The sequence below is a fragment of the Trachinotus anak genome, unplaced genomic scaffold, assembly GCF_046630095.1.
Source record: "Trachinotus anak isolate AG129_WGS33_773 ecotype Australia unplaced genomic scaffold, CSIRO_AGI_Tana_v1 ptg000026l, whole genome shotgun sequence".
Taxonomy (NCBI): Eukaryota; Metazoa; Chordata; class Actinopteri; order Carangiformes; family Carangidae; genus Trachinotus; species Trachinotus anak.
The window spans coordinates 1570525-1596365 of NW_027273877.1; the positions used below are offsets into that span (position 1 = coordinate 1570525).

Here is a 25841-nt window from a genome sequence, read left to right on the forward strand (position 1 = left end):
CACTTGCTTTTTTAAAATCATGTTGGGTCATGTATTTTTCAGGCTGAATGTCAATTTGAAATAGGAACAGTAGCTGCTTTTAACACAAAAAACAGACCGTTATACAGCAGAGAGGGGAAAATGCTTCACTGCTTAATGTATTGCGGTTCTTGGCAACCTGTGGTCTAAGTCAAGTGCATTTAAACAGCTCTTAATCACACTTACAGTCTCAAAAGGGTTCACAACAGCCACATTATCAAATGATTAATTTAACAACTTTCACAATGTGAACAAGGACAAAATTCCAACTGAAATCTCATCGGGTAAAAAAAAGATAGTCATCGCACTTTCAGTTTTGCTATGGAGGCCAAGAGGTGGATTAAATACTGACAGAACACACAATAAACACAATGGAAATGGATTGATCAGAGCCTTAATCAAAAGTAAATGACACCAAATTACATCAGCTCTCGATCATGACTGACCGAATTTTTGCTGCAACCATAACCAATGTTTAAGGTTCTGTTCAGAAGCAAGAATTTAATAACACCTAACACAATAATAGGTTCCTCTTAACCAGGACTTAACTGTTGTCGTAAATTGCTTTTTGGACTGATACCCACTAAGCCGGCTGGCCATGGTCCAGTTATCTGACAGTCAGTCGTCAGACGCTGTTGGTTACTCATGGAAAACCAACATTGATTGCAAAGGAAAGTGTGGCAGAAATAGCTCAAAGCCAATATGACCACTCTCCTCTTTTGCCTCACACCAAATTCACTTTACTGTTCCACAAATAAAACACAGTTTTTTCCTATGAAATGACCCACTTGTAAAATCTTCTGGTATTCTTTGAGTTTGCAAAAGATTGTTTCTAGATTCTACAATTTATGATCAATAAATAAACTTCTAAAAATGTTATGAAGTTCCATAACCGCGAGGTGTCTTCATACACATTTACAGTTTTGTCATATTAAATTTGGGCTTTTATTTATTTTTTTCCATGACTTAATTTGACAGATGACAGAAAATGAAAATAGAGAGAAATGAGGGATGACAAGCAACTGGAAGCAAACCAGGGACATTGTGGTTGATGCTTGGCCCTTTAACCCCCTCACAGCCAAGGCTCCTCTCTATGGGTCCTGATTTAGTTTTTAACATTCAAAAGTTAAATTTTGCCACTTCGAGGGGAGGACTCAGCCCCCTTTTCTCTCCTGTGCTTGTCGACAGTCAGTGAGATTGACCGTCACTGTGATCTCCCTCACTCTCTCCTTCACGCCCTTCTGCCTCCATTAGGACCCTGGTGCCCTGATAAGAGACATGGGTGGCTATGAGGACAAGCTCTGTTCAGTGCATGGTTGTAATAATGGGTGGGGAGGTGGTGTATGTGCTTGCTGGACCAGCCCGGGTCCATCACCTTGCTGGAGGCCATGGGCGGGGGGTTGGTCAACTTATAGGGCCATGGGAACGGCCCCAGCCCCCAGTGTGCCCATAATCTGCCATCTTGGTCCTAAACTCCCAGGCTGCACCTCCTCTCTCCTGATCAGGAGCTTTCCTACAACTTAACCGGTAAGTAGTTTGACCTTTGACCTAAAGAGGGGCATCATTAAACAGGCCTCGGAAACAATGCTTGACTGTTTCCATCCAATAAGATTCATATAGAGATCTTCATCTCACAAATACTGTCAATTTATTATGTAGAGATTTATCTGTGATTCAGTTTTTCATTTAGATGGCTTATTATAGTCTTCTAAGCTCCATCAAATAACTTTTGACAGATTATGTCATTTCTCAAAGGACTGAGGACAGAACACATTTAGTACAAATGAAGATTAGACTTTAGTCAATTATACAAGACTGTTATGTAAACTAGTTTTTATCCAGGGCTACCACCGCTCTTGGTTTTGGGTTTTGAAAGCATGCCAACAGTGTCATTCGAATACAAAGCAGATTTCCTCTTCGTTTTACCCCCACACACTCTTCCTTTGCCTCTTATGATTCAATGTGGAGCAAATTTAATGCTCTATTTGTAGTTTATCCCATGGGCCATTTTACAGTCGGGTTGGTAGGTAAAGGCGTGGTTACCATCTTGTGTTGCATTGGTACAAACATTAAAAGCTTATATGGGGAGCCTCATTACAAAGCCTTTATTTTTTGGTTTTATTTTTTGTGCAAGATGAAAACAATTGACAGTGAAGTGAAACATGTTCTTCATTGTTTGCATTGCCCCTAATCCAGACAGTATAACCCCACTGTTTGCTTTTCCCTGGCAGCTCCCTTAAACGTTCTGCCGCTGCTGCCGTCCAACCCTAATAATGTCAGATTAAGCCCTGCACAACTGTCCATCTGACATGAGGGCTGGATTTGTGCTGGATTGGAAAATCTGGATGGGATGCCTCCAAAGCTCTGTAATTCTAATTCTGCACATACACACTCACAGATAGATAGACACACACACACACACACACACACATCCACACAGAGAAGCAGATTAAAAAGCAGGCTAGAGAGGATATGCATGTCATGGTAGTGTGTTTGTGCACTGCTGGGGTTGTGTGCATGTATACGTGCATGTGTGTGTTTGGTTTGACCTCTACTCCTTTGAGATGCATCAAGCCCAAAAAGTTCCTCAACTGTCCTGAGTGAGTCCCTCATGGCTGCACTTCAGTGTGTTTTTAATCTAAGAAAAGCATCGTGTGAACATGTAGCTGGGTTATTCTTGTGTCAATTGTTATTAACAATGACAAGAACAATAGCTCGGTGGATTTTGGGGGTGCTCGACCCTCCCCTGAGACACACGAGCGCCCCGGAGGCTACAGTTCTGATTCAGGCCACCTCATCCCCAGACGTGCCCCCACGATGCCCGCGTGCCTCACTGGGCATGCCCCCCTTTTGTTGCAGCATAGGGAAGTGGGGGCGACTGACGGGGCAGTGGGTGATGGTCACCCAGATTACACCCTCATCATACGGCCTATTTACACTTGACACCAAACAGTATGGCAAACAGAATATCGCACCACAGCAACTAAAACTGCGCTCATTGAGGATGCCAGTCGGTTTCCTTTCATCATATAATTTCGAGAGGTGTCACGTGTGCCTCTGGTCGCTCATGTGACCTGGTGGTTTGGACCAATAGGGTGGCACAGTTGTCCTGGGCAGAGCAAAAGGAAGAGGGGAAAAAAACATTTTCCCTTTGCGATTTTTAATCTTGCAACGCTGAAAGTGGTCATCGTCTACTGTGTCCTGCGCTACATAAAGGTAAACTCTCTTTCGATGGCTCTCATGGAGAATCATTCGGTAAAGCCTAGGGCTAGGTGTGTTTTAGCATTTTTTCCTAGGATGCTAGTATGGAAATGCATGATTTAATTTCTACATTTTTAGAGTAAAAAGGATAATTGAGTCCTGTACGTGGTTCCTAGACTTCCAAAAGCATCAAAACTTGCATGAAATCCAGGTCAATGCTGAGTTGGGTAACGATATCAATAATTAATTAACTTGATAACTTATCCACAGTCAGGAATAATCATTATCCTGATAATGAGCTGTGACACAGTACCACTTATTGACTCGTTATCTAATTCACTTATTTGAAGAAGATCAAGTTAACATTTTCAGAAGTTACCCTCAGCGCGCCTCAATAAGGTGACGGCATGCAGTCTGGGAATATTTTGGTTTTCCCCAGAGATTAGTCAATTTTATGGTCAGTCGACTTTGCTTTCGGCGGGCTCTTGATTATCATTGTTTGGGTGTTCATTGTCTTGGGTTAGATTCAAGCGTGAGCGATTTTATTGTTGAAGAATTAGCACCGAATGCAGAACATGAAAGAAATGAATGATAACTGGAAGAACTGCTGCTAACTATGAAGCTGGACTGACCTTTTTCACTGCAGGAATGATAACGCAACGTGATCGTCAGTGGAATTGATACATCAGTTCCTCCCCGAGATCATTATTCCAATTATCGTCACACTGATATTAGCACTGCTGATGGCCTTATTCTCGGCCGGTCATAGACCAAAAATGTCACTGGTCATTAGCTTAAAAGCTAAACGCTGTATTTGACTTGAAACACGCCGATGAGTAACTCCTTTGTTTGGGTAAAACAGCTTGTGAGCTCAACAGTGAAAGTCTTGTACGCTTACAAATTCATGATCCTACTGTCGGTGATGATCCTAAAACAGAGCAATGACTGAAAAGGGTGTGAAAGACATGACAATAACTATCAGCTAGAAGAGGGAAACCAATGAAAAGGGGGTGCACTCTCGACCCGTTCTGCATGAGTGCTCAGTGAAAGCTCCACGTATGGAAGCCATGACTTTGTGACAAGCAGTGATCTCACATTACAAATTGTGGCAAATCTAAAATGGCCGACTTAACGCTCAGCTCTTAGCACTGCATTCACAGCACAACATGGTGTGCCTGCACTGTAAAGCCTGTTACACTGTGCTCACTGGAACCCCCACCCCCCCACACTGGGACTATTTGAAGCGAACACGCAGCACTCTGTGAGCCACTTTTAAAGCTACTTGATAGTTGGTCCTCGTGTCTTCTTTGCTCGTTGCTTTCTCTGATTTGACTGGTTGTGGTGAGGATGTGGTGGCCACAGCTTTGATTGTGATTTAGGCTGAGCTATCAGGATGCTGGGCTGCTGATGTGGGCTGACAGCTCTTGAGAGCACTGTCATAGCGGCGTATAGGAAGGCCGAGTGGGTGGACGCCCCCCCGCTCCGCCGCACCACGTACAACAAAAGCCTGTGCCAGACGAGACAAGGGCTGCTCATATACCAGTAAACTGAGGGCAAAAACCTCAGGAGTCAGTGTAACTCCTCTCCATTTCTTCTACTTGATCTGCCTGCAGCTACTATTTCTGACAGGAGCAGCCATCACCACCAATTATTTATCATCCTTTCCCCCCTGTTCCTCAGAGTCTGTCTGATTCCTGTTGCTGTCCCTGTCACAAACTTTGTCTCTGAGAGGTTTTTTCTTTTTTTTTTTTGCAAATGTGAGTTAAAAGTGCCAAATGTTCCTGAGTGAGACGCTCGTCCATGCAGAACTGAGCTGCTTTGAGCGGATCCTGTAAAAACATATGGATCAACCAGGTCGCCCTCTGTGCTCCCCCTCTGCTGCACTGTATGCACACTCATTTTCCTTTTGCTCACCCTTAATTGGAGCACAACGACATATTGGCTAATTACAAGTAAACCTTGTCTTATGGTTGAGTAGATTAGCTGTGTGATGTGCAGCTGAGCACATTTGCAGCTCAGTTTTGCTGCATACCATTAAATGATGTAACTAAGAACAACAATGGCAAGAAATCAATCTGCACTACTGGCATGGGAATGTACAATGCTACAATCTGGAGAAACGGGACACCATGAATCAAATATGATATAGTTGCAACTAACTATTATTTTCATCATTATTCATTTGGTCAATTAAATGTCAGAAAATGATGAATAATTCCAATCAAAGTGTCCTGGAGCCCAAACTGACATCATCAAATCCTCAAACTGGAGAAGCTGCTTTAGTAATTTTCTGTGTGTTGACGAATCATCTCAGCTCTATTAGGTGGTCGATCCCAAGCAGAACTACCCACACTTATGGTGTAGTTGTATTGAAATTGTTTTCGTTGGTTGAATGTTTCAAAAAGAGCCTTTGTTTGCTGAGAAACAGTGTGGACTATTAAAAAGCTCCTTCACAAAGTCTGAAAAAGAAAATGTTTGCAGAAACGCAGAATTATGAATTTTTTATGTTTCTCCTTCTTTTAAATGCTGGTTGTTTCATGGCTGTGCAGTTTTCAATGCCCCTTCACCTTGAAACTGACCTTGCTTTGCTCTGCATTTCATCAAAATGGGTTCTGTTCAACTTTCAAAGTCACCAGGCGTCTTTGAAAAGCAGCCATTTGCAAAAAAAGGTCATCAACTCTGACAGACACAGTGACAGTTACCAAAGACTTAACCAAAAGTAAAACTGAAAAATATAATATAAAAGCCACTTTAAGCTCCCAGAGGAGGTTGAATAGATTCTACGTATCATTTTTTAAAAAGCCAGAGTGAGAAAATACAGGGTAACAGTAAAAAGCTGTAAAGGTCAAAGAGCTGAGATGAGGACGCCTCCCTCCATTGCATCTGAAATTCAGATAAACATAGTTTGGGATTCATTAGGACTATGTTTAAGAGCAGGTCTGCTTAGGACAGGAAGTATCCCTGTCCTGGTTTTCCTCTTTTACCTCTGATTATGACTCATCCATGTGTACACATCACACATCACACAACAAATTATAGGCGGGACAATTTTGACCAAAAAGCATGACAACCAGTAAATCTCTGTAAATTTCTCACAACAATAAATACATTAATTACGTCACATTTTAAAGCTCAGTATGCTGGAGAGACAAGCAGGCACAAAGCTCATTTTTCATGCTACTTTTTCCACTTGTTTTAACTGCAAAACACCATTATTCAAAAATCCTTTGTTACCAGAAACCTCCACCTCTGCAGCTTGAGCTCAGCTCTCTGGTGTACAGTGACGAAGGGTTTTATATCAAAACGTCATAATGACATATCTGTAGATGTGTGGATTAGGATGAACAGATGACAGGAGCTTTGGCCTAGATTACACTGCCGGCCGTCCATTTAATGATTTTCTTTATGTGATTTCACATCTCTCTCTCTCTCTCTCTCTCTCTTTCTCTCTCTCTGTTTGCCAGTTATTCTATTGACAGTAACTGTATCTCTGTGTCACTCAGTGATGACTGTATGGCAGCACAGGTTATTGTAAGATGGGTTATGTGCAGGAAAGTGCTGAATTAGCCTTATTCTTTATTCATTAATTTACCCAGATGAGGATAAACTTCATTTTAAATCAGAAAATATTCTGATTGTGTAATTTGGTGAGAAAATACCAGAACTCAATGCCCGCCTTGAGCAGTAAACATATTTGCAAATGCCCCTGAGTGTGAATTCATGAATAAAATAGACAACTCATACAGAGAGCCGAGGTGGCAGTGACTTCATCTGTCATTTACTACTTGCAATGCAAAACAGCAACAGCTTTTGAATTCATTAACCTACATTTTGGTGTTAGATTTGTTTTTTGAGCGCGTTAGGTTTCAGGTTGAATCTAGACTCTATAAAAAACGTCTTAAACCGAATTTATTGGACAGAAATCATATTTTCTTTTTTTAAAAACGTTCAGAAAGAGAAATGATTCTTTATCTTTAATATTTCGAGGTAGGTGTTGCAGTTTTTTCACGTTTTATATCACTTTCTGAGCTCAGGACACCGGACGGAGTGATGTGGACCGTGTCAGAGGGGTTAAAGTGAGTTGATGGTCACTTAACTGTGCAGCAGCTCTCAGCCTGGAGTTCAGAGAGAGGTGTCCAGTTTAATATGCAGAGTGATGTAATGAGATGCCTCTATCTGTAGCCACCACTGCCTTCTTCCTGTCAGAGTCAAGAGAGCAAGAAGCCAGATAAAATCATGTAATCAGTACTTACTTATATCTTTTATGCCTTGAAACACTGATATACTCTAAGAAATAAGGTATGAAATAGCCAAGAGCATCAGTGTTCTTTTACAATATATAACCAGCAAAGCATCTTCAAAATGTACTGTCACATGTCAAATATCTGCCCTTAAATGTACTTCTTTTATCCATTTGTGTGTGTTTTCCCATCATTTACACACCGGTGGCTCTGCATAAGAGCTGCATCCTCTCATTGTTAGCAGCACATAAAGCAGGACCAAGACATAAAAAGAGGAGAAGTTCTTTAAGAGCAATGCACGAGTCTTTTCTGTGGCGATCGCCGAGCAGACGCAGGGAGAGATGGGAGGCGAGGGGGAGGTGGGGGAGCCATTTTGTGCACTGCGTTGTCCAGCCGAGCGTAAAGCGTGATTAATTCAATAGCCGCCATAGAGGAGGAGGCTAGCAGCACTGCAACACCGAGCATGACCCACTTTCCCCATCAGATGTCATGAAAAATTCCCTGCCATCCCTCTCTGCGTTTCGCATTCCCCCTTCTCTAACTTCCTGTCTGATTAACAAAGAGATGTGGAGGGGAAATCTACAGACTCCATGCACGTGCAATATGTTTGAAATGATCAGTGGCCACAGAGCAGGAACTTTACTCTGAAACCTGGTTATTTTTTAAGCTTTTATGAAGATGTTTTCAGCTTTTAGGAGGAAGAAATAAAAAAAACTGCCTCTTTGCTGGAAGGTTTTAGCCCATTGGGGCAAATGATTCACAGGGCCTTGACCTAATTCTATTATGCTACAGGATGCATGAGCAAAATACTGTCTGGGAGGACAGCTATTCAAAATGCAGCTCTTACCGCTGACCTCGATCATCTCCGAGGTCCTACAGACTCGTTATTGTTGACCTAAATCTACAGCAGAGTATCCCAGTTTCAGTGTCTTAATCATGGGGAAGGAGGCTCTTTGAAGATGTATTTTTTAGGGGCAGTTCATTATTGTGCAGGAGTGGAGAGAGGAGGGAGGAATCCAAAAACATGTGCTAAATATAAATGGAGTGAAAGACATTATCTACCAACTTTCAAAGAGGAGTCTTAGAGTGAATCATCTCTTCAAGCACTTCTTTGCCTCAAGTTTGTAGTCCTGACAGGGGATGAATACTGTGCCATCTACCATCAACGTTAGCTTGAATCCTGTTGTCAATCTTGGCTGGTTTTTTTCTGCCCCCCCGCCCCTGGAGAGGACCTGCACCGCTGGCTTGGGTCTTAAACCCGGATTAAGGCTTTTTATGTAATCTGGCCTCCTCTGGGAGATTGGAGAGACAGCTGGCAACAGAATCCCTGTCCCTTATCTCTCGAACCTCCCCTGGCCTCCGACCAACACATCCCTCAGCTCTGCCTCTGCATGCAGCGTAGATTAGAGGAGGAACGATTTCTGGAGCCAGACACAATTTATTTTCAACATATGTGCAGGCCCAGTTTGAAACCATGCACACTTGAACAGCTCAGAGTATGTTTCAACATATATACAAGAGCTTAAATGATTAATTGATTAATAAATTGGTTGAGCAACAAGAAATTAATCAGCAACTGTTTTGATATATTTAATCAACCAGAGTCCAGGTTTATTTTGGTCAATGTTTAATATGAATAAATAAAACATGCTCAGTGTATACACAGATGAACTTGAAAGTCACTGGGTTTTTGGACTGTTTAGGACAAAGTAGACATCTGACAGCTTTTGACTACATTTTATAGGTGAAGCAATTTATCAGTCACTCAATAAAATAACTGCCTGATTAATTGGTAATGAAAACCATCATTAGTTGCAGACTCGAAAACCTTTCAGCTCGATGCACAAGTGTTGACAATAAGACGATTGTGAGGTTCTTGGTGGACACACATGAAGAAAAACAATTAATTCTTTCAGTCATTTATAGAACAAAACCACAACTCATCCTCTAGCTGAAGCTTTTTCAAAGCGAGAATTTGCAGCATTTCTCCATTTCACATCATAGTAAAGTGAATATCACCGGATTTTCTATTTGTGTCTCCTCAGATTCATTGTTTCTCTGCAAAAATGCAACAGCTAGGACTATATTCAGTGACAAGAGAAAAAAACTTCTTTGTAGAAATGAATGTGTCAGGAAAAGAAAACATTCTTGTACTTGTATCATATTTTCTCCTTTAGTAGTGAATGTCTTTGCATGGCTGGATACGCTTGGCATCTTATTCTATATATTACAAAATATGTTTTTTTGTCATATTATGTGGCAGCAGTGCTTTTATCAGTTGTACTTGCCCAGTTCAGATCATTACACTATCATCACCCGTCTCACAGTCCCCCCACAGACCACCACAGCACTGGGCCCCCAGTCTATGAAAGATTATGTGTGTTTTGAGCAACATTCAGGGGAATGGAGCTGTGAAGTCAGGCTCCCATTGTGTTGGTAACGATGATTCAAACGCCTCAACATGGTGACAGCAAGGTGAAGCAAACTGATAATGTGGATTGAATCAACCCCCTCAAGTTTGTCCTTGTGTGAGTTTTAATCAAAACACAACTGGACCGTAAACTCAGTTAATCATTTCTGATTAAATACACACAGCTGGTCGTGTTACAATGTGGTGCGTAATGACTCCTCAAGAGCTGCATTCATTTCAATCATCTCATGGATTTTAAAAATCTTATTCTTTTCTGTCAGAAAAAAAAAATGGCCAAGGCCACGACTGCAAATTAACAATAACACTGAGGACTAACATGTTGCAAATAGCAACAGTGACTCTGATTGACAGTGATATTACCTGTCTCTTCAGTCAAGGTCAACTGCTTCAGGAGCTTTTCTGTCCACATATTGTCTTTCAGCAGGCTGCAACACAGACAAATAAAGAGGAAAAAAAAACATTATTCAACTGATATTTAGTGATTTATATGTTTCCCTCCACATGTTTTATCATTTCATCAAATGTAAAACATAGAAATGCGTAGCTTGGAACTAGATATGAAGGATTAATCTGCTTTTTGAGCCAAATATGTGAGTGAAATATAAGACAAATCATCAGTATGTTTTACTGTTCTTGTCTTTTTATGACTCCCTGCATCTCTATTTACATGTTACAGAACAAAAATAAGAAATATTTAACATTAGCATTATTTTAATATACATTAATCTTTCATAATTTGAGGGGCTCATCATTTATGATCATTATTGGTTTATTATTTCAACTTAAAAAATGGAGTGACCGCAGTTTCACACTACAGATGTGTTTCTCTTTTAATATAAGAGGATGATTTATTTAAATTGAGTCACAATCGTTCATATTTTGTGATTTTTCTCATAATCTAGACCCACGTAAAAATCCTCCAGCCCAGCCTTCACTCTACCAAATGTTAATATTCAGATCCACTGTCAGGGAGTCAGACGACAGACTGGAGCGCCCTCTTGTGTTCACTCTGAGGTCTTGCTCAACCCATTACATCACTTGTCAGGCAGAGTTTAGAGGGGTTCCAGCTGAGAGGGGCTTGATAAAAATAAATATGGCGCTTGACATTCGATGGCTCATCTCGTGACTGAGGAGACATATGCTGACCTACATTTATATGGCTTTTATCACAAATGGATGTGAGTGTGTGCTGCATTCATAGTTCACTACATCTTTGCAAGAACTGCATATAATCATTATTACAGTCATTACCATATTGTCTTTTTCCCCTGGGGCAAAAATGAAATACTGTGCCCCTTTTAACCCCTTTTTATCCCTAATTCTATGCAGTGTGTACAGCACTGTTCTTTACTAAAACATTTCCCAGGTCCCAATAAAGGACATGTTTAGTGATATTTTACACAAAAAACACTGAATTTATGTACTAACAACAACAGATGACTCCTCTGTACCATTGAGCTCCTACACACACACCATCCTGCTTCTCACCACAGCACCAAATGTGGATTAATTCCCCAACAAATCCAGGTTTTACTCCTGTTTAAATAACATTTGCTAAAAACCACAGTGCCCAGCTGTTTAACGAAATCACTGAGCCTTTTTATTAATGGATGAGAGGACACTTATAATCTGTTTGTAAAGATTTAAGTCTTCAGTAGGAACAAACAGGCTTTGGTTCAGCATCACAAACAGTGTAGGGAAGTCTGAAACTTTTCTTTTTCATTGGATATAAGAGACTTCATCTGTTTTTTTCTGTAGGTTTATACTGTGTTTTTTTCAATTAACTGAGCACAGATTACACATTAAACCAGGAGCGTTCATGGGCCATGGATGTCCCAGTACAGTACAGTTCCCCAATTGGTAATCTCCCTTTATATTAATCCTTTTTTCTTCCATTTCTAAAACAAGAATTCCTTGATTTCACACTTTTCTCCAGTAACTTGTTATTGAGTGACTTGTGACTGAAGAGTCTAATCAGCTTAAAGTGAATTCAAATTGTATTTGCATCCTGACGTTTGTCACCTGGTAGCTTAACTATCCAAATAAAGTACTACACCGTATTTTCATTTCATTACACATAAATTCTACTAAAATGTCTTGTTCTCAGTCCAAATCTACAACCAGGAGACCAGAAGACCATTAAAACCAATTCCACCCATCAGTCCCTGTTCACTCTCTGCTCAGCCAAACCTCATCAGCTGTGTCTTTATCTGTTGATTTATTAATTTGTATCTGGCAGGTGACCGGTTGGCTGACTCCACCATCACACTCGCGTTGGCCCTTGAACTCCTCTCTCTCGTGACCACGCCCCTTATTCCTTCACATCCAATCCCGACATGGAGCCCATCAAGGTCCAATCAGAAGGTGGACTGAATGTGACCCTCACCATCAGGCTGCTGATGCACGGCAAGGTAACAGAAATAGTTCTCGGCCATGAATTCAATGTCTTATTCTATAACCTGCTTTAATTATCTGTCAAAAAAAGAAAATAGGTGTATTTGTGCCACAGGGATCCTCAAAATCAGCTAACAATGTTTTTGTGTTTCTGCAGGAGGTTGGAAGCATCATAGGAAAGGTATTTATCACTAACACAACAAGCAGAGCATGTAAAGCATCATAATGCCTGTAGGAAATACACCAAGCATCTCAATATTGTTCCTTGTCTTTGCTTCCAGAAAGGAGAAACTGTGAAGAAAATGCGTGAAGACGTAAGTTTAACTTTTCTGCAAATATTCTATCATTCTTAACAACCCTAGAAACTGTTTTTGGTTCTTAATCATGTATGGTTTTGTGCTTTTTCTGCTCTATAGAGTGGTGCCCGTATCAACATCTCAGAGGGGAACTGCCCTGAACGGATAGTCACCATCACTGGGCCAACAGATGCTATTTTCAAGGCCTTTGCAATGATAGCCTACAAGTTTGAGGAGGTATTAACATGTATAATCTATTAACACCGCAGTGTAGAAATAATCCATTACAAGCATAATTCCTGCATTTTACATGTTACCTAAGTACTAGCAGGATAATGTGTTCAATAGTGTTCAGCAATTGACCAATAGTCCAAAACTTGAAAATACTGAAATTACTTAAATTAAATACAAATCTGCACACTTGAGAAGCTGGAATAATGAAATGTTTGGTATTTTTACATGAAAGATTATCACAAACTAATCAGCTAATCATTTCAGCTCTCCTTGTTGTTAGGTAGAGTAGTTTAAGCTATAACAAAACATGTTTTTTTATAAGCGCTTCATGTGTTTCATTTGCAAAAATCTTAATCTATTCATGTAAAGTACATCTGTACCTGAGTGAATGTGCTTAGTTACATTCCACCAGTGGTGTGCTTGAGCGTGTGCACTGACTCATTTCCAAATGGAATACAAAGCAGACTTGGCCCAGTTATGTAGGACAGAAATGTGCTGATCTAACCTTGCAGCACCCTTTGAAAGTGGGCCAGTACTGTGGTTGAATTGGGTGCCGTTTTAGCCGGACCAAAGCAAAGTGTCTCCAAAACACTATAGATTAACCTGTGCAAGGAATGAGCATATATGGTATGTGCTCATTTTAAATATCTCCTGTTTGACATCCAAGAGAGTTTCCTGCAGTTGGTAGTGATGCAGGATGCATGCATGAGGGAGGATTTCTACAAAGCCACCAGTAACATGCTGTGACGGACACAGTATCTGATAAAACCTGGTCTCTCCTCCCCTTCAGGATATAATCAATTCCATGAGCAACAGTCCAGCCACCAGTAAACCCCCTGTAACCCTGAGGCTTGTTGTCCCAGCCAGCCAGTGTGGCTCCCTCATTGGCAAAGGAGGCTCCAAAATTAAAGAAATGAGAGAGGTAGAGTATATGGAAACAGAAATTCTTCATTTGCAGCATATATCCTGAACTGACCCTGTCTTTTTCTGTCCTCGTGATCTCTATAAGTGCTATGTGAATTAAAATGTTACCAGATATTAGCAAGGAAATGCTCTAGTTATACTGGTTTTAGAGGGATTTTACTGTGTAAAACTGAAAATGAATCACATGTATAATCTTATTAATGGTATAACCATAACATATTGCAAATCTCATATTTATCCTTCATACAATTCTCATGTAATCTTCCTAAATCCCACACTTTTTCATATAGTTTCCATAGCTTAAAGTATAAAGCTTAAAGCTTATTTTGCTGCTCTGGTTTTACTCTGAAATTGATTAAAAAGGAAGCAGGGTCAATAAAAGATGAATCACCGTCAATACCTTCTCACCTCCAGTCCACAGGAGCTCAGGTCCAGGTTGCAGGAGACATGCTCCCCAACTCCACTGAGAGAGCGGTGACGATCTCAGGGGCCCCAGAAGCCATCATCCAGTGTGTCAAACAGATATGTGTGGTGATGCTTGAGGTACAGTATGGAAGGGAAACAAACAAGGGAAATGAAGGAAACATCATTAACAAATAAATAAAACCAGGATTTCAGTCCTGGTTGATTTGTGTTTGATGTAGTAGTCTATGGTGGACCCTGCCACTCATTAAAGCCTGTACAACAAGCTAATTACTGAGTATAAATACATTGACGATGTTATGAAATCTTAAGGATTATAACTTCAACACAGCTTGGAGGTTAATCTGCTGTATCAAGGGCTCTCCAATGATAAAATATTGTGTTATTTAATGGCACTATCGTTTCACTTCTGACACATTGATTTGATTTGCAAATCTGCACATCACTGTATTGCTGCTAAAACATTTGTTTTGTCCAGTAGCTAAACAGATATAGAAGAACTAGGTGCCCTTCTACACAGTCAGGGAGAAGTCAGGACTCCAGAGGTCAAAAACAGCACAATAGTCACCTTGTGTGTTGAGCTTTTGGCTGAATTTTATTGACAATAATAAGGCAGAAGATTGTGAGGTTCGGCTTGAATCTGTTGACTGGTGATGACTTGATGAGAGCTCACTGCTGGTACACATGCTCTGATGGAAGCTTAATGCCAAAACATGTCGGCAGATTTGTCAAGACATTAATTGTAAATAAAATGACTCCATAAGATCAATACACAAGGTGTTTATTGTGCTGTTTTTGACCTCTAGAGTGCTGTTTTTTTTTTTCTTTGCAAAATATGAACATTGCAGAAACAATGTCTCTGTCTGGATACTGCTTCAGATCAAAGGACTACACACTTCATAGTTGTCTCTCTTTTTCATGCACCATTAATTTTAACTATCTGCACAGCCAGTTCTCCATTGGGCCTTCATGATGGCACCAGCCATGGATACTAGGAGATATGTGACATGAGTGTAAGTCTCTAGAATATGGACTTGAAAAGATACTTAAAATACAGTATGTTGAGTCATCATTATCCAGTTGAAAGTGACGTTGCAGGTAAATCCAAGTTTAGTTGTGCACTGAACCATGATTTGGACATTTATGTCAGCATGAACACACAGTGAAGAGCACTTTTGTTTTGAGTGTCACAGGCCGTCTTCCCTAAGGCACTGTCCCTGCTGGTCTCACGTTATGCAACTTCTTTCTTTCTCTCTTTCTATTTCCTTCTTTCTTTCTGCTCTAACACTTTCTCCACATCTCACCCCTTCTTCTGTCCCTCACTCTCTCCTCCTTTGCTCTCCTCAGTCCCCACCGAAAGGTGCCACCATCCCCTACCGTCCCAAGCCTGCCTCCACCCCTGTCATTTTTTCAGGTGGCCAGGTAAGAGCAGACCCACTGGGGGCGTCCACAGCCAACCTCAGCCTCTTACTGCAGCACCAGCCACTGCCTGTTAGTGTCGCACCAGGTTTTACTCACTTTTCCTCACTTCCCTACCCCGCCCCCCCCCAAACTAGCATGAACCCATCACTGCCGTTTACTGTGCCCTCACTGTCATTCATTGCCCCCAGCCACTCACAGCAGAACTGGGATAAATGACATTAGTCTTTAAGAGAGAAAGTCTGGTGTCAACTCATGTTATTCTGCATCAGAGGCTCCATCAACGTTGTTTGGGAAATTGGCAACTTACCTATTAATTGATGAGAACACAGACACTGAAAAGATCCTTGTGTTCTCCATCAACAACAGTACACCATGTTAAACCTAAACAAGAGAAAGACAAAGAAAAGACCCTGATTTGCTGCTGGAATATTTATCACTTTAAAACTTTTCAGTCTGTTAAACCTTCATCAGGTACATGAGAAAGCATCACAACATTTCCATACTGTACATGGAAGCTGCCTCCATCACCTCATCAGACCACAACAATCAGTTCATCAAAATTACAAGTATCCTAAATGTCAATAAAATGTTCAAGATAAATTGAATAAATAAATAATTACTAACTACACTAAACTGACAAAATGATGTCTGATTGTCTTTTTACATGCATCCATAATCTTTGCATTAATTCATTCACAGGTCAAAATGACTGATAATTTTCTTACCCAGAATAAGCTTTGTTGATTTCTGTAGCACAGCTAATCAGTTAGAGTTGATGTGGATCCAAAGGCAGACAAAACATGCTGAGGTGCTGCAGCAAAATTAGTCAATATAGGAAGGTTATCCCAACAGACGTGGGCAGGGAAGCAGCAGGTGAGCACATCACAGGAGAGCAGTCCAGACTGTGGAGGCTCCTGATTGGCAGCAGGTATGTTGACAGGTGGTTCTATAGGGTGATCTGCAGAGGAAGGAAAACTCAGTAGGGACAACTAGTGGACTGGGTGAGAATGACAGGAGACAGGAGAAATTATGATGATTTGATGGCATTGTAAAGCTGGTCGAAAAAGTCTATTTGTATATATATATATATATATATATATATATATATATATATATATATATATATATATATAAGCTTCCTCCTAACCCCTTTCTGTTTTAATAAGTTTAATTAGTCTCTCACCTAGATGCTCATATTTAACTAGAACTGCAACCAACAATTGTTTTCCTTGTAAATGAAGCTGCCAATTACTTTCTTTGGAAAAGCTGTGAAAGCTGATGCCGCCAGGAGAGAATTATATATTTCCTTGAAATTGTATTTGATTTTATATTCATATATAGGTCATTAGATTCACTGAACTCCCACTAAACTGGGCCCGTTTAGAGACTTGACACATTTTTCTCTGCCTACAGTACAGTTACGGTTCCTGTCTTGGCTGATGAAATGAAATTTAGCTCAGTTCTGACCTCTGTGGCACCTATAAATGACACATCCAATAGGTCAAGTCACATTACTCCTCTCAGGGCCGCTCCTCTGGTTTCCCCCACACTCTCCCTGTTGCCCCCCCACTGTCTGTGTTGTCCCTTATTGATTTAGTTCAACTGGATCTGATTGATGAATAGCAGGAGAACATGACAGAGAGTGTATAGTGCATGACTGTCTTGTAATGTGCCTGAAAATGTAGCTCAAAAGTTAAAAAAAATAAGTCTATAGAGGCTTAAGTTATAGAAATGTCAATTATTGTTATTTTTTGGCCTAATTTTTTGACAGATTCAACAGTTTTACTTGTAAAAGATTCATTAAATACAGAATGTGTTTTATTTAAAGCCAGTATTTTTGTGCTCTTGTTCTGATGACGTAACGTGATAACAATAAGCTCTTCTCCTCATGTTTGCAGGCTTATACCATTCAAGGACAGTACGCCATCCCTCATCCAGATGTGAGTGCTAACCCCACGAGGCAGTCCACACTGCACTCTCCATAACTCTGTCTCACTGCATCCAAATTTCTCTCTCATCTCTCTCTTTGAGTTGCAGGCTCTTCTTACTCTCTTTCCACCCTTATTAATATTAAGTGTTAATATTAATACAGCTTTTTTCTGATATGTATTTCCTATATCTTTTAACTTTTCTGACTCTTGCCTCCCTGCCCTCTGTTTGGACTTAAACCTCATGGGGCTTGGCCTGGTGGCAGGTGCTTTCCTTTTATTTCAACATGCTTGTTTTCATTTTTATTCAGTTTCTGAAATGTCACTTGACAAAAACACTTTCATTCAAGATTAGAACCAGAAGGAAACATTGATTGATGTGGTGTTGTGGATTAAAAAAGCTGCTTTGGCCGATTTAAGAGTTTCTAAAGCTCAGTCTTCAACTCTTTGACAGTAATGTTACTTTACCAAAAATGTGTCTTACATAATCACATCTGTACTGTGTGAATTAGTTTAAAACCCCTATCCCGACAGTGATTGTCCAATTATAGCTTCACAAGCTGTGGTCAGATGGATACTTGGCATTTAAACAGTTTTAAGGGTGGTTTCTTTTTCCTGACACTTTCCAAAACCAAAACCCCAAGAGCAGCAATGTAAGGTGTGTATTTCTTTGCTCTAATGTAAGGTGCAATCTTTGCTATGATTGGCTAACTAGCTTACAACCTACAGTAGTAAATGGCTTGAGGAACCAGCATCAACCAAGTCTCAGGCCAAGTCCTTTATGAGCTTCTTCTCTTCTTCTGTCCTTCTCTCTCTTTCTCTTGGTCTTCGTCCTTCACCTGTCTGTGTTGTTACTTCTCCTCAGATCCTCTCTTTACTCTTGTAGCATTTCGGACACACCTGTACGTGTGTGTGCCTGTGTGTGTGTGTGTCTGTGAATCTGCGTGTGTGAGAGGGAGTGTGTTTTTAACGATGACCTCATAGCTCTGCTGTCCTCCTCCTCCCCCCCTCAGCAGTTGAGCAAGCTCCACCAGTTGGCTATGCAGCAAACCCCCTTTACCCCCCTCGGACAGACCACCCCTGCCTTCCCCGGTACGTACCCACCTACACAACGACCCTCTTTACCAAAGCTCCTTCTCTCGTTTTTACCTGTAGAGACAAACACATTCTCTTCCTCCTTTTTTTCTCTTTCTCTTCTTTTCCTGTCTCTGTCCTTTCTCTTTTTCTTCTTCTCGTCGTTCTCCTCCTAATGGTCTCTGTGGTGCACTGCCATTGACATGGCCTGCTGGTGGTCTGCTCTTGTTGATGTTGAGGTTTCTTTTGTTCTTTGGTTTCCCCTAAGCATCCTTTTTTAACAATTCAATTGCCAAAGATTATTTCTTTTTTCATTTAGAGAGTAGAATTCAAATGTCAGTGGATGGGTATTTTATCTAGCATATGTCGGCTCTGCTCAGGGCTGAGCCAGACTTTCCAGTGACAGAAGTGCTACCAGTCAATAGACAGGGAATGAAAAAACTCCAAGTCTGCAGTTAATCATTGTAACTCACTCTTAAATGTGCCAAACTCTATTTTATGTCCTCTCCCTTCCCTCCTCTCTGTCTGTCTGCTTCCTGTGTTCAGCAGCAGGTCTGGATGCCAGTAACCAGGCCAGTACTCATGAACTCACCATTCCCAATGATGTGAGTACATTTGTCATAATGTGCAAAATGTCCAATGACAATAGCTTTTTTTGTAACAAGCTCATTTTCCCTGACAGAGATTTATTCTGAACAAAACTTCAAATGACAATGTGATTCAAAATGAAAGATTTGTCATTCGAAGACTGAGAGGATTGTTTTTTCTGCAGAAATACCATCACACTTATTCAGCAGTTTTGATCATTTATCGACACTTTGTGCCAATTTGTCATTGCCACTGCCAACTTGCTGTACTTTAAAAGTAAAATAGAGCAAACCTTTAAGAAAATCCCTAAATGTTAGTGTTACACTGTCATTATATTTACTAACCCCATATTAAAGTCCACTTTAAATTGGATTAGATTGATACATTTTTCATTGATTGGTTAAATTATGAAATGTGCTTCAAAACAGCAAAATTAAACAAAAATGAGTCAGGAGCTAACTGCAATCAAAGCCCAAATTCTCAAATGTTGTTGGACCACAATGTCAAAAACTGTGGTTTATTATCTTCTAACTTGTTGAAGTTTACAGCGATACAATGTGACAGCAGTTCAGCTGCTGCTATTGGGATCTCCTTTTCCACAGCAGAGATGTGGCACAGCCAAAGGCAGCTGGCTGTGTAAAGTGAATGTCCTTAATGGAAAAGACTTGTTGGAGCCAAGAAAGAAGTATTAAAGTTAAAGCTGAAAGCTGACAATGCTCACATCTGTCATAGAGAATCCACGTCCCATCAAATCAGGAGTAGCTTTGGATCAAAATGTGTGTATTCATGTCTCTTTAATTTATTCCAGCCATGCTAAGTCCAATCCCCATTTTCTTCCCAGCTAATAGGCTGCATAATCGGACGCCAGGGAACCAAAATCAACGAGATCCGTCAGATGTCTGGGGCGCAGATCAAAATTGCTAACGCCATGGAAGGGTCATCGGAGCGCCAGATCACCATCACAGGGACCCCCGCCAACATCAGCCTGGCCCAGTACCTCATCAATGCAAGGTCAGGGGCTGGTGTGAAGTGATCAAATGGATCAAACAAGAGGAAAAAGTTAAAAACCCTCTTCCTCCTTGTGAACATTTTTTAGGGTAGTGCTATGACATGGGTGTTGCTGTTTTGAAATAGTTAAATGCCCATTTAGCTGCTCTCGATTTGCCTGAAAAAGCAGTGGTTTGTTATCTTAATGAGCTTGAAACCTCTTGTCTACAGGCATTTATCTTTGCTTCTCTTTCTTTTTTAAGAAAAAAGAGCATAGTTAATGTTGTTGCTTTTAAACGCCCTGCACCCTTTCTGCTAGACTCATTTATTTTCATTTAATATTGCAAAAGCAGCTAATTACAAAATGCTATCAATGTAATGAAGTAAAAAAAGTAAGGGTGTAGAGGTTGGAGAGGCCAGCGGGCATGTAATGCATGAAAATCTTCTCATTTAAATCATAAACACCATCATAATCAAGGATTTTTCTTGTCAAGCCGAGTAGCTTATCTTAGCAAAAAGACTGGGAACACCGTTAAAATTTGAGCCTGGCTCTGATCAAAGGTAACAAAATCTACCTACCAGCACCTCTACACATGTTATAGCTCGAATGTCTAATCAGGAGCAAAAAATGCCAAGAAAGAGTCTGACACATGACCCCTTGTGAAGCCCCAACTTATTGTTTGCTTTGGGGAAAATTAGCAATTATTGCCTATTTCTCCAATATCCCCCTTTAGGTTCAGAGACGTGGCGGCCATGTGGAACGACCCATCTTCCATGACCACATCCTGAGATCCCTGACTGGCTCCTCCGTTTGGCCCTTTCCAATGACTGACTACCGCAGACAACCCTGATGAAGCCCTACGGACTCTGGCTCTGGCTCTCCGAAAACCCCGACCACCTTCCCGCCCCGGTTCAAAATTGTTTAAGCATCTGGGAGGGTTGGGTGCTCACTTACGTTTCAGAGAGCCAAATTAAACATTAAAAAAAAAAAAGAATAACAAAAAAGAAATTCTCTGTTGATTAGGTTTTTTAGAGAACTGTTGAAGCATGTTGAATGTTTATTAGGAACAACTTGTGTTAATCTTTCTTTCTTCTTTTTCTCTCTATTGCTTTCTCTTTCTCTCTGTCAGTGCTGCGTCATAGAACATCATTTAAAAGTATAAGAAGTACTAGTAAAAGATTGAACATTTTCGTAGAACGTAGTTATTTGCATATTACAGCTGCTCAGTGATGCTATCGGCAGAGTGTGTGGTGGGATGTAGCCAAATTATCAAATTTTGATAATACATTTTGAAAAGAAAAAAAAATTGGACTGTTCTACGTTTGTCCTAATTTGCATCTTTGTCTACTTACAAATCCAATCTCTACCCATGACTCTTTGCTGCATCACATGACCCTTTTAAGCCAATGGTATCACTCCTAGAGCCTCCCTTCTCATGTTAATTTCCTGTATTTACATTATTGCTTATATTGCATGTGTTCAGTGTGGTATCATTGTGTATTTGAGTAAGCCTGTTCAGTGTATGTGTTCCTTCACATGTTATTATATCTTTGTGCTCCTGTTCTTTTCCGCAAACTTTTTCAGCATATTTGGCCATTCACGTCTAGTCCTACTCCCTGCCCAGACGAAAAACTTTCCGACATAGCCTCCTTCTATCAACACCGATTATTAGTATATAGATGCATGAATGAGAATTAGTGAAAAATCAGTGGCGAAAACTGACTGAAAATTTAAATGATTGTTTACTAACTTATTATTATTATAATACTGTATTTGTTTTGTACAAGGACTTTTGTGACTTAGCACATTAGTCGACTACGCGGCGCTCATGCAATAGACTATTCAACACTTTACTCTGGACTGCCTCTGATGTGGGAGGAATTAGTTGGACTTAAAAGCCAAGTGTTGCGTCCAAACCTTTCTGCTTCCTTCCCTTGTGCCGAAGAGTATTCGTTAGGCTGCTAGCAAAAAAAAAAAAAATTCTGGGTCCTTGTGGAAGCTTTCAAGAGAGCTAAAAACAAGGGAAAGAAGCCGAATCTTAACGGCAAAGCGGCCCAAACGTTTGGACGAAGCCGAATGGTATTTTTTGGGCCAAGGAATGTTCAGGGGTTCATTGGGGGGAACCCACGGGGCCTGGGCGGACGTGACCACTCAGTCTCTTTTTCACGATTGTTCATCTTGTCATGTTATTTTCGTTGTCATACGGTTGATTTGACGCTTTAGGTTTGAATGTCTTTTTATTGTCACCACTATGTCAGCAACTTAATTGTTTTTATTTAAAAAAAAAAAGGACAGGTTGGATGACAATTCCTGCTTCGCTGGTTTCCAGTAAAACCAGCATGTATTTATTTATGATGTGGTGATGCACATATGACATTTTGTTTGTTGATCATGAAACTTAAGCTAAGTTAGTTTTGTTGTATTTCATTTGAGAGGGAGGTGTGGATGATATTTGGTACGATTCAGTGTTTCAACCATCCCACGCGTACTCTACACATGAGGATGCTCTAAATACTATTGGACAGCTTAAGCTTCAGCTGAGCTCCATTCAGTGTTGATGCATACAAACAGCTGTTGAATGTTATTGTTGAATCACATTATCTACTGTCCAACACAGCAACATTCTGCGTTTTCTTCATAAACACATACCACTACTTTTGTTTTATTTCCAGTAGCCTATGCTGAGCTTAAAGAACAAGTTTGACATTTTGAGAAATATGTTGATTTGCTTGCTAACCCTCTTGCTGCGTTGGACAAGACATTTGATCCCACACTCATGTTTGTACACTAAATACGAAGCTACCACTATCAGCAAGTTAACTTAGCTTAGCATAAAGACTGGATACAGCTAAAGCAAATACACATATTTGCCAAAATGTCAATTTTTTCTTTTAAGTTTGGCTCTTAAGCGCTTCAATGACATAAATGTGATTATGTAAATGGACCAAATGCTGTATCAATATACTGAAGGATGCATAGTCAGTGATTATTCTGCAATAATTCTTACATTTTGATGTGAACTCAAGTAGTAGTGCTAGCATTGAAATTATGGATTTGTGTTTATTTTTATTTTGAGTTCATAGCTTGTACTTCAGTGGGAATGTTTGTCAAATGAACAAGCTGAAATTCTGTTTTTTTGGCAAACTTGCTTTTTAGAGCAGTTAGCTAATACCTAAGAGGGCATTCTTTCTGAATTACCCACATACTGTAACAGTGAAGAACATCCTCAAGGGTATTATGGCTTTTATACAACATTTATCAGTGCATGTGTACCATTAAAATGTTTGTTTAAAACATGGATAATCAAGGACTGCTAATGGTTATTAGCACGTGCATTTGACAAATTATTGTTGTGTAATATTAATTTGATTGCTAAGCAGGAATATTGAGTTGTAAGTGATGGCAGTGTGATTTCAATAACATCAATATTCATGTGTTACTCAGTGTTTGAAAACTGTATTTACATTTGTGTATATGCCTGAGTATACTACGACTTTGAAACAAACTGCAACTAATGCAATAATAGGGTGCAATGTGCAATTATTTATTCAGTTACTTAGTTATTTGCATAGATACAGGAGAGCTGTGTAGCTTGTTGAAAAATGCTTTTTTGAAATTTTACCACTTTCCATGTGGCAGCAACAGCAGGAAAAAAAAAGAATGACTAGACTTTTTTTTGTTTTTTTTCAGCTTTTGTTTGTGTGTATTGCAGTTTGGGGAAAAAAAGTGATAGAACTTTGTAACTATTTTTGATTGATTTATTTGCTATGTGCAGATCTATATTAGTTGTGAGTAATTACATAGGTTTTAATTTCAAAGTGTTGGTAAGTATAAAAACAAATAAACTTTCATTTTTTCTTTCTGTGACTTGTTTTTCTCTGGTTTCTCTTTGCTGCTTCTGACAGAAAATGACTGACTTCAGCTTATTTCTCCACCATCTATGTGCACACATTAAAGCCTGATGAACCATGAGCTGACAAGGGCCTATGTCGAGCAAAATCCCCCTGGGGAATTTTTGAAAGTTATTGAATACAGCTAATTATTGCATGGCAAAGTGATTATGGTAATTAGATGATGGGAATCTCATCTATCCTTTTTGAAAAATAGCTGTGCGATTTTGATGTAACATACATTAAAATCACATTGAAAAAGGCAATTAAATATAACACGATACAATTAACAGCTCCTGCATGCTTATTGTTTAGAGCAGTGGTTGTCAAAGAAGGGTTCAGGGACCTTGTGAGGTCTTACAGGATTTTCATGGAGGTTCACAGCATAATGAGGAATAACTATAATTTCTTAAAATTATCACCATTAACTCTAATTTGTTTTTGATTTGTCCTAATTGGAGAACCACTAAAGAATATTATTGGAATCATAGGTTCCTTTCTCCAGCTACAGCACAGACACAAAAATGTATGGGAGCCATTATCTTCTGTTTGTTGTCTCTAAAGTCAGACAGTAGACAGAGGGTACGATCTCTCCCCTCTGCAGTGAAAGGCACAGAGTCATTTTAACACCTTGATGTGAGCTGTCCTGCCTGCAAACTGCTCTGCCAAGGTGGATGTTGTATCCATACTGCAGTTAGCAAACAGACAGCTCTCGGACAAGTGATTCAGAGCTTTTTTCCCCTCCAGAATCTATATTTTGAATGATTGAATTATGCAGGTATGTAGGAGAGTAACTTGGATTAGGCTGAAGAAGAACAGATAAATCCATGAGGCCACTATTACTTTCTTTATCTCTGCTAATACCACTCGGATCAAGCAGCTGTGGGTATTAAACAGGTGAAAAGTTCATAAACAACACAGGATTTTTGAAAGATTTTTTCAGCTCAACCACAGGATATATTTGGGAAAATAAGATGGTCTGTTTGTTGATTAGTTCTAAGGCTAAGGAGATCCTCAAGGACAGAAACCTGGTCTTATTTCATGACATCTGGGAGAGCAGTGACATCATGTGTGATGGCCAGAGTACCACTGTGTTGATCTTAAAACAACATTGATGGCTTAAAACAGAGCACAGGATGATGCCAGGAAATGTAAGCTTCACACTGGTGAGATGGGGAGCCCCACTGTTTCAGCGAAACAGATAGAGGTTCAGGGATTCAAAGGTAGATTAAGAATTTTTTGGTGGGAGCCAAGAAGCTGTCTGAGAAGTTGATAGGTAGGCAGGCTATAATCATTGGCCGAGATCCAGCGCAGGGCTTTGCAGTGTGTATCAGAGGTTAACGGGCTGCCCCTGCAGCCGGCAGTGAGGAATCAACTCCTGCCCATCAACAGTCAGGACAGATGTACGCACATCATATTGTTAAATAACAGAATGTTATAACATGAAGCTTTACAGAGAAAGGGTATTAATTCATATTAAAAATAAAACATGTCTGCACTAAAGCACGGAGTTTAGCAGCAACGCAAATTATAATATATATAAATTCTCAGTGTTCCTCAACATAGAAACAGAGAGGTCTCCTGAATCATTCAATGATAAAAAAGCTTTATACTAAGGCCACCAGTTTCGATTATTTCAACTACATTTGTGAGAGATCACAGATTTCCTGTCAGTTTGGTACAACACGCAGCTCTCAGTACAACAACAAAATAAGCCTCAGCTGCTGTTGTTGATAAGAGGAAGACAGTCAGAAGCACAAATTAGAGATGCAGCAAATTCAGAGAGCTG

The 25841-nt window shown here is 40.1% G+C and overlaps 2 protein-coding genes across 8 annotated transcripts in view; one reads left to right on the forward strand and one right to left on the reverse strand.

The window, feature by feature from the left end:
- Positions 1-25841, reverse strand: part of LOC139609427 (fibronectin type III domain-containing protein 4-like) — a 67341-nt gene that overhangs the window by 29735 nt on the left and 11765 nt on the right. Inside the window, exons 5-9 of the mRNA XM_071463979.1 lie at positions 16310-16542; positions 15892-15965; positions 14140-14276; positions 10252-10316; positions 7317-7418 (exon numbers count right to left, since the gene is read on the reverse strand). The gene's annotated coding sequence lies outside the window, so the exon portion shown is untranslated. The remainder of the gene's footprint in view (positions 1-7316; positions 7419-10251; positions 10317-14139; positions 14277-15891; positions 15966-16309; positions 16543-25841) is intronic.
- On the forward strand, positions 1454-24029 carry LOC139609425 (poly(rC)-binding protein 3-like). 7 transcript variants are annotated; one of them, XM_071463970.1, is made up of 13 exons: positions 1454-1545; positions 12131-12302; positions 12443-12466; positions 12567-12599; positions 12702-12818; positions 13606-13737; positions 14154-14282; positions 15510-15653; positions 17483-17524; positions 18526-18604; positions 19133-19191; positions 20016-20185; positions 20896-24029. In XM_071463970.1, the coding sequence occupies exons 2-13, from the start codon at positions 12228-12230 to the stop codon at positions 20948-20950; spliced, it is 1059 nt and encodes a 352-aa protein (XP_071320071.1). In that variant the 5' UTR covers positions 1454-1545; positions 12131-12227; the 3' UTR covers positions 20951-24029. The 7 variants fall into 7 exon arrangements, with proteins under 7 accessions (XP_071320071.1, XP_071320070.1, XP_071320073.1 ...); XM_071463969.1 differs by lacking the exon at positions 1454-1545 and adding an exon at positions 1919-3234; XM_071463972.1 differs by lacking the exon at positions 1454-1545 and adding an exon at positions 1919-3234 and having other exon boundaries at positions 18529-18604.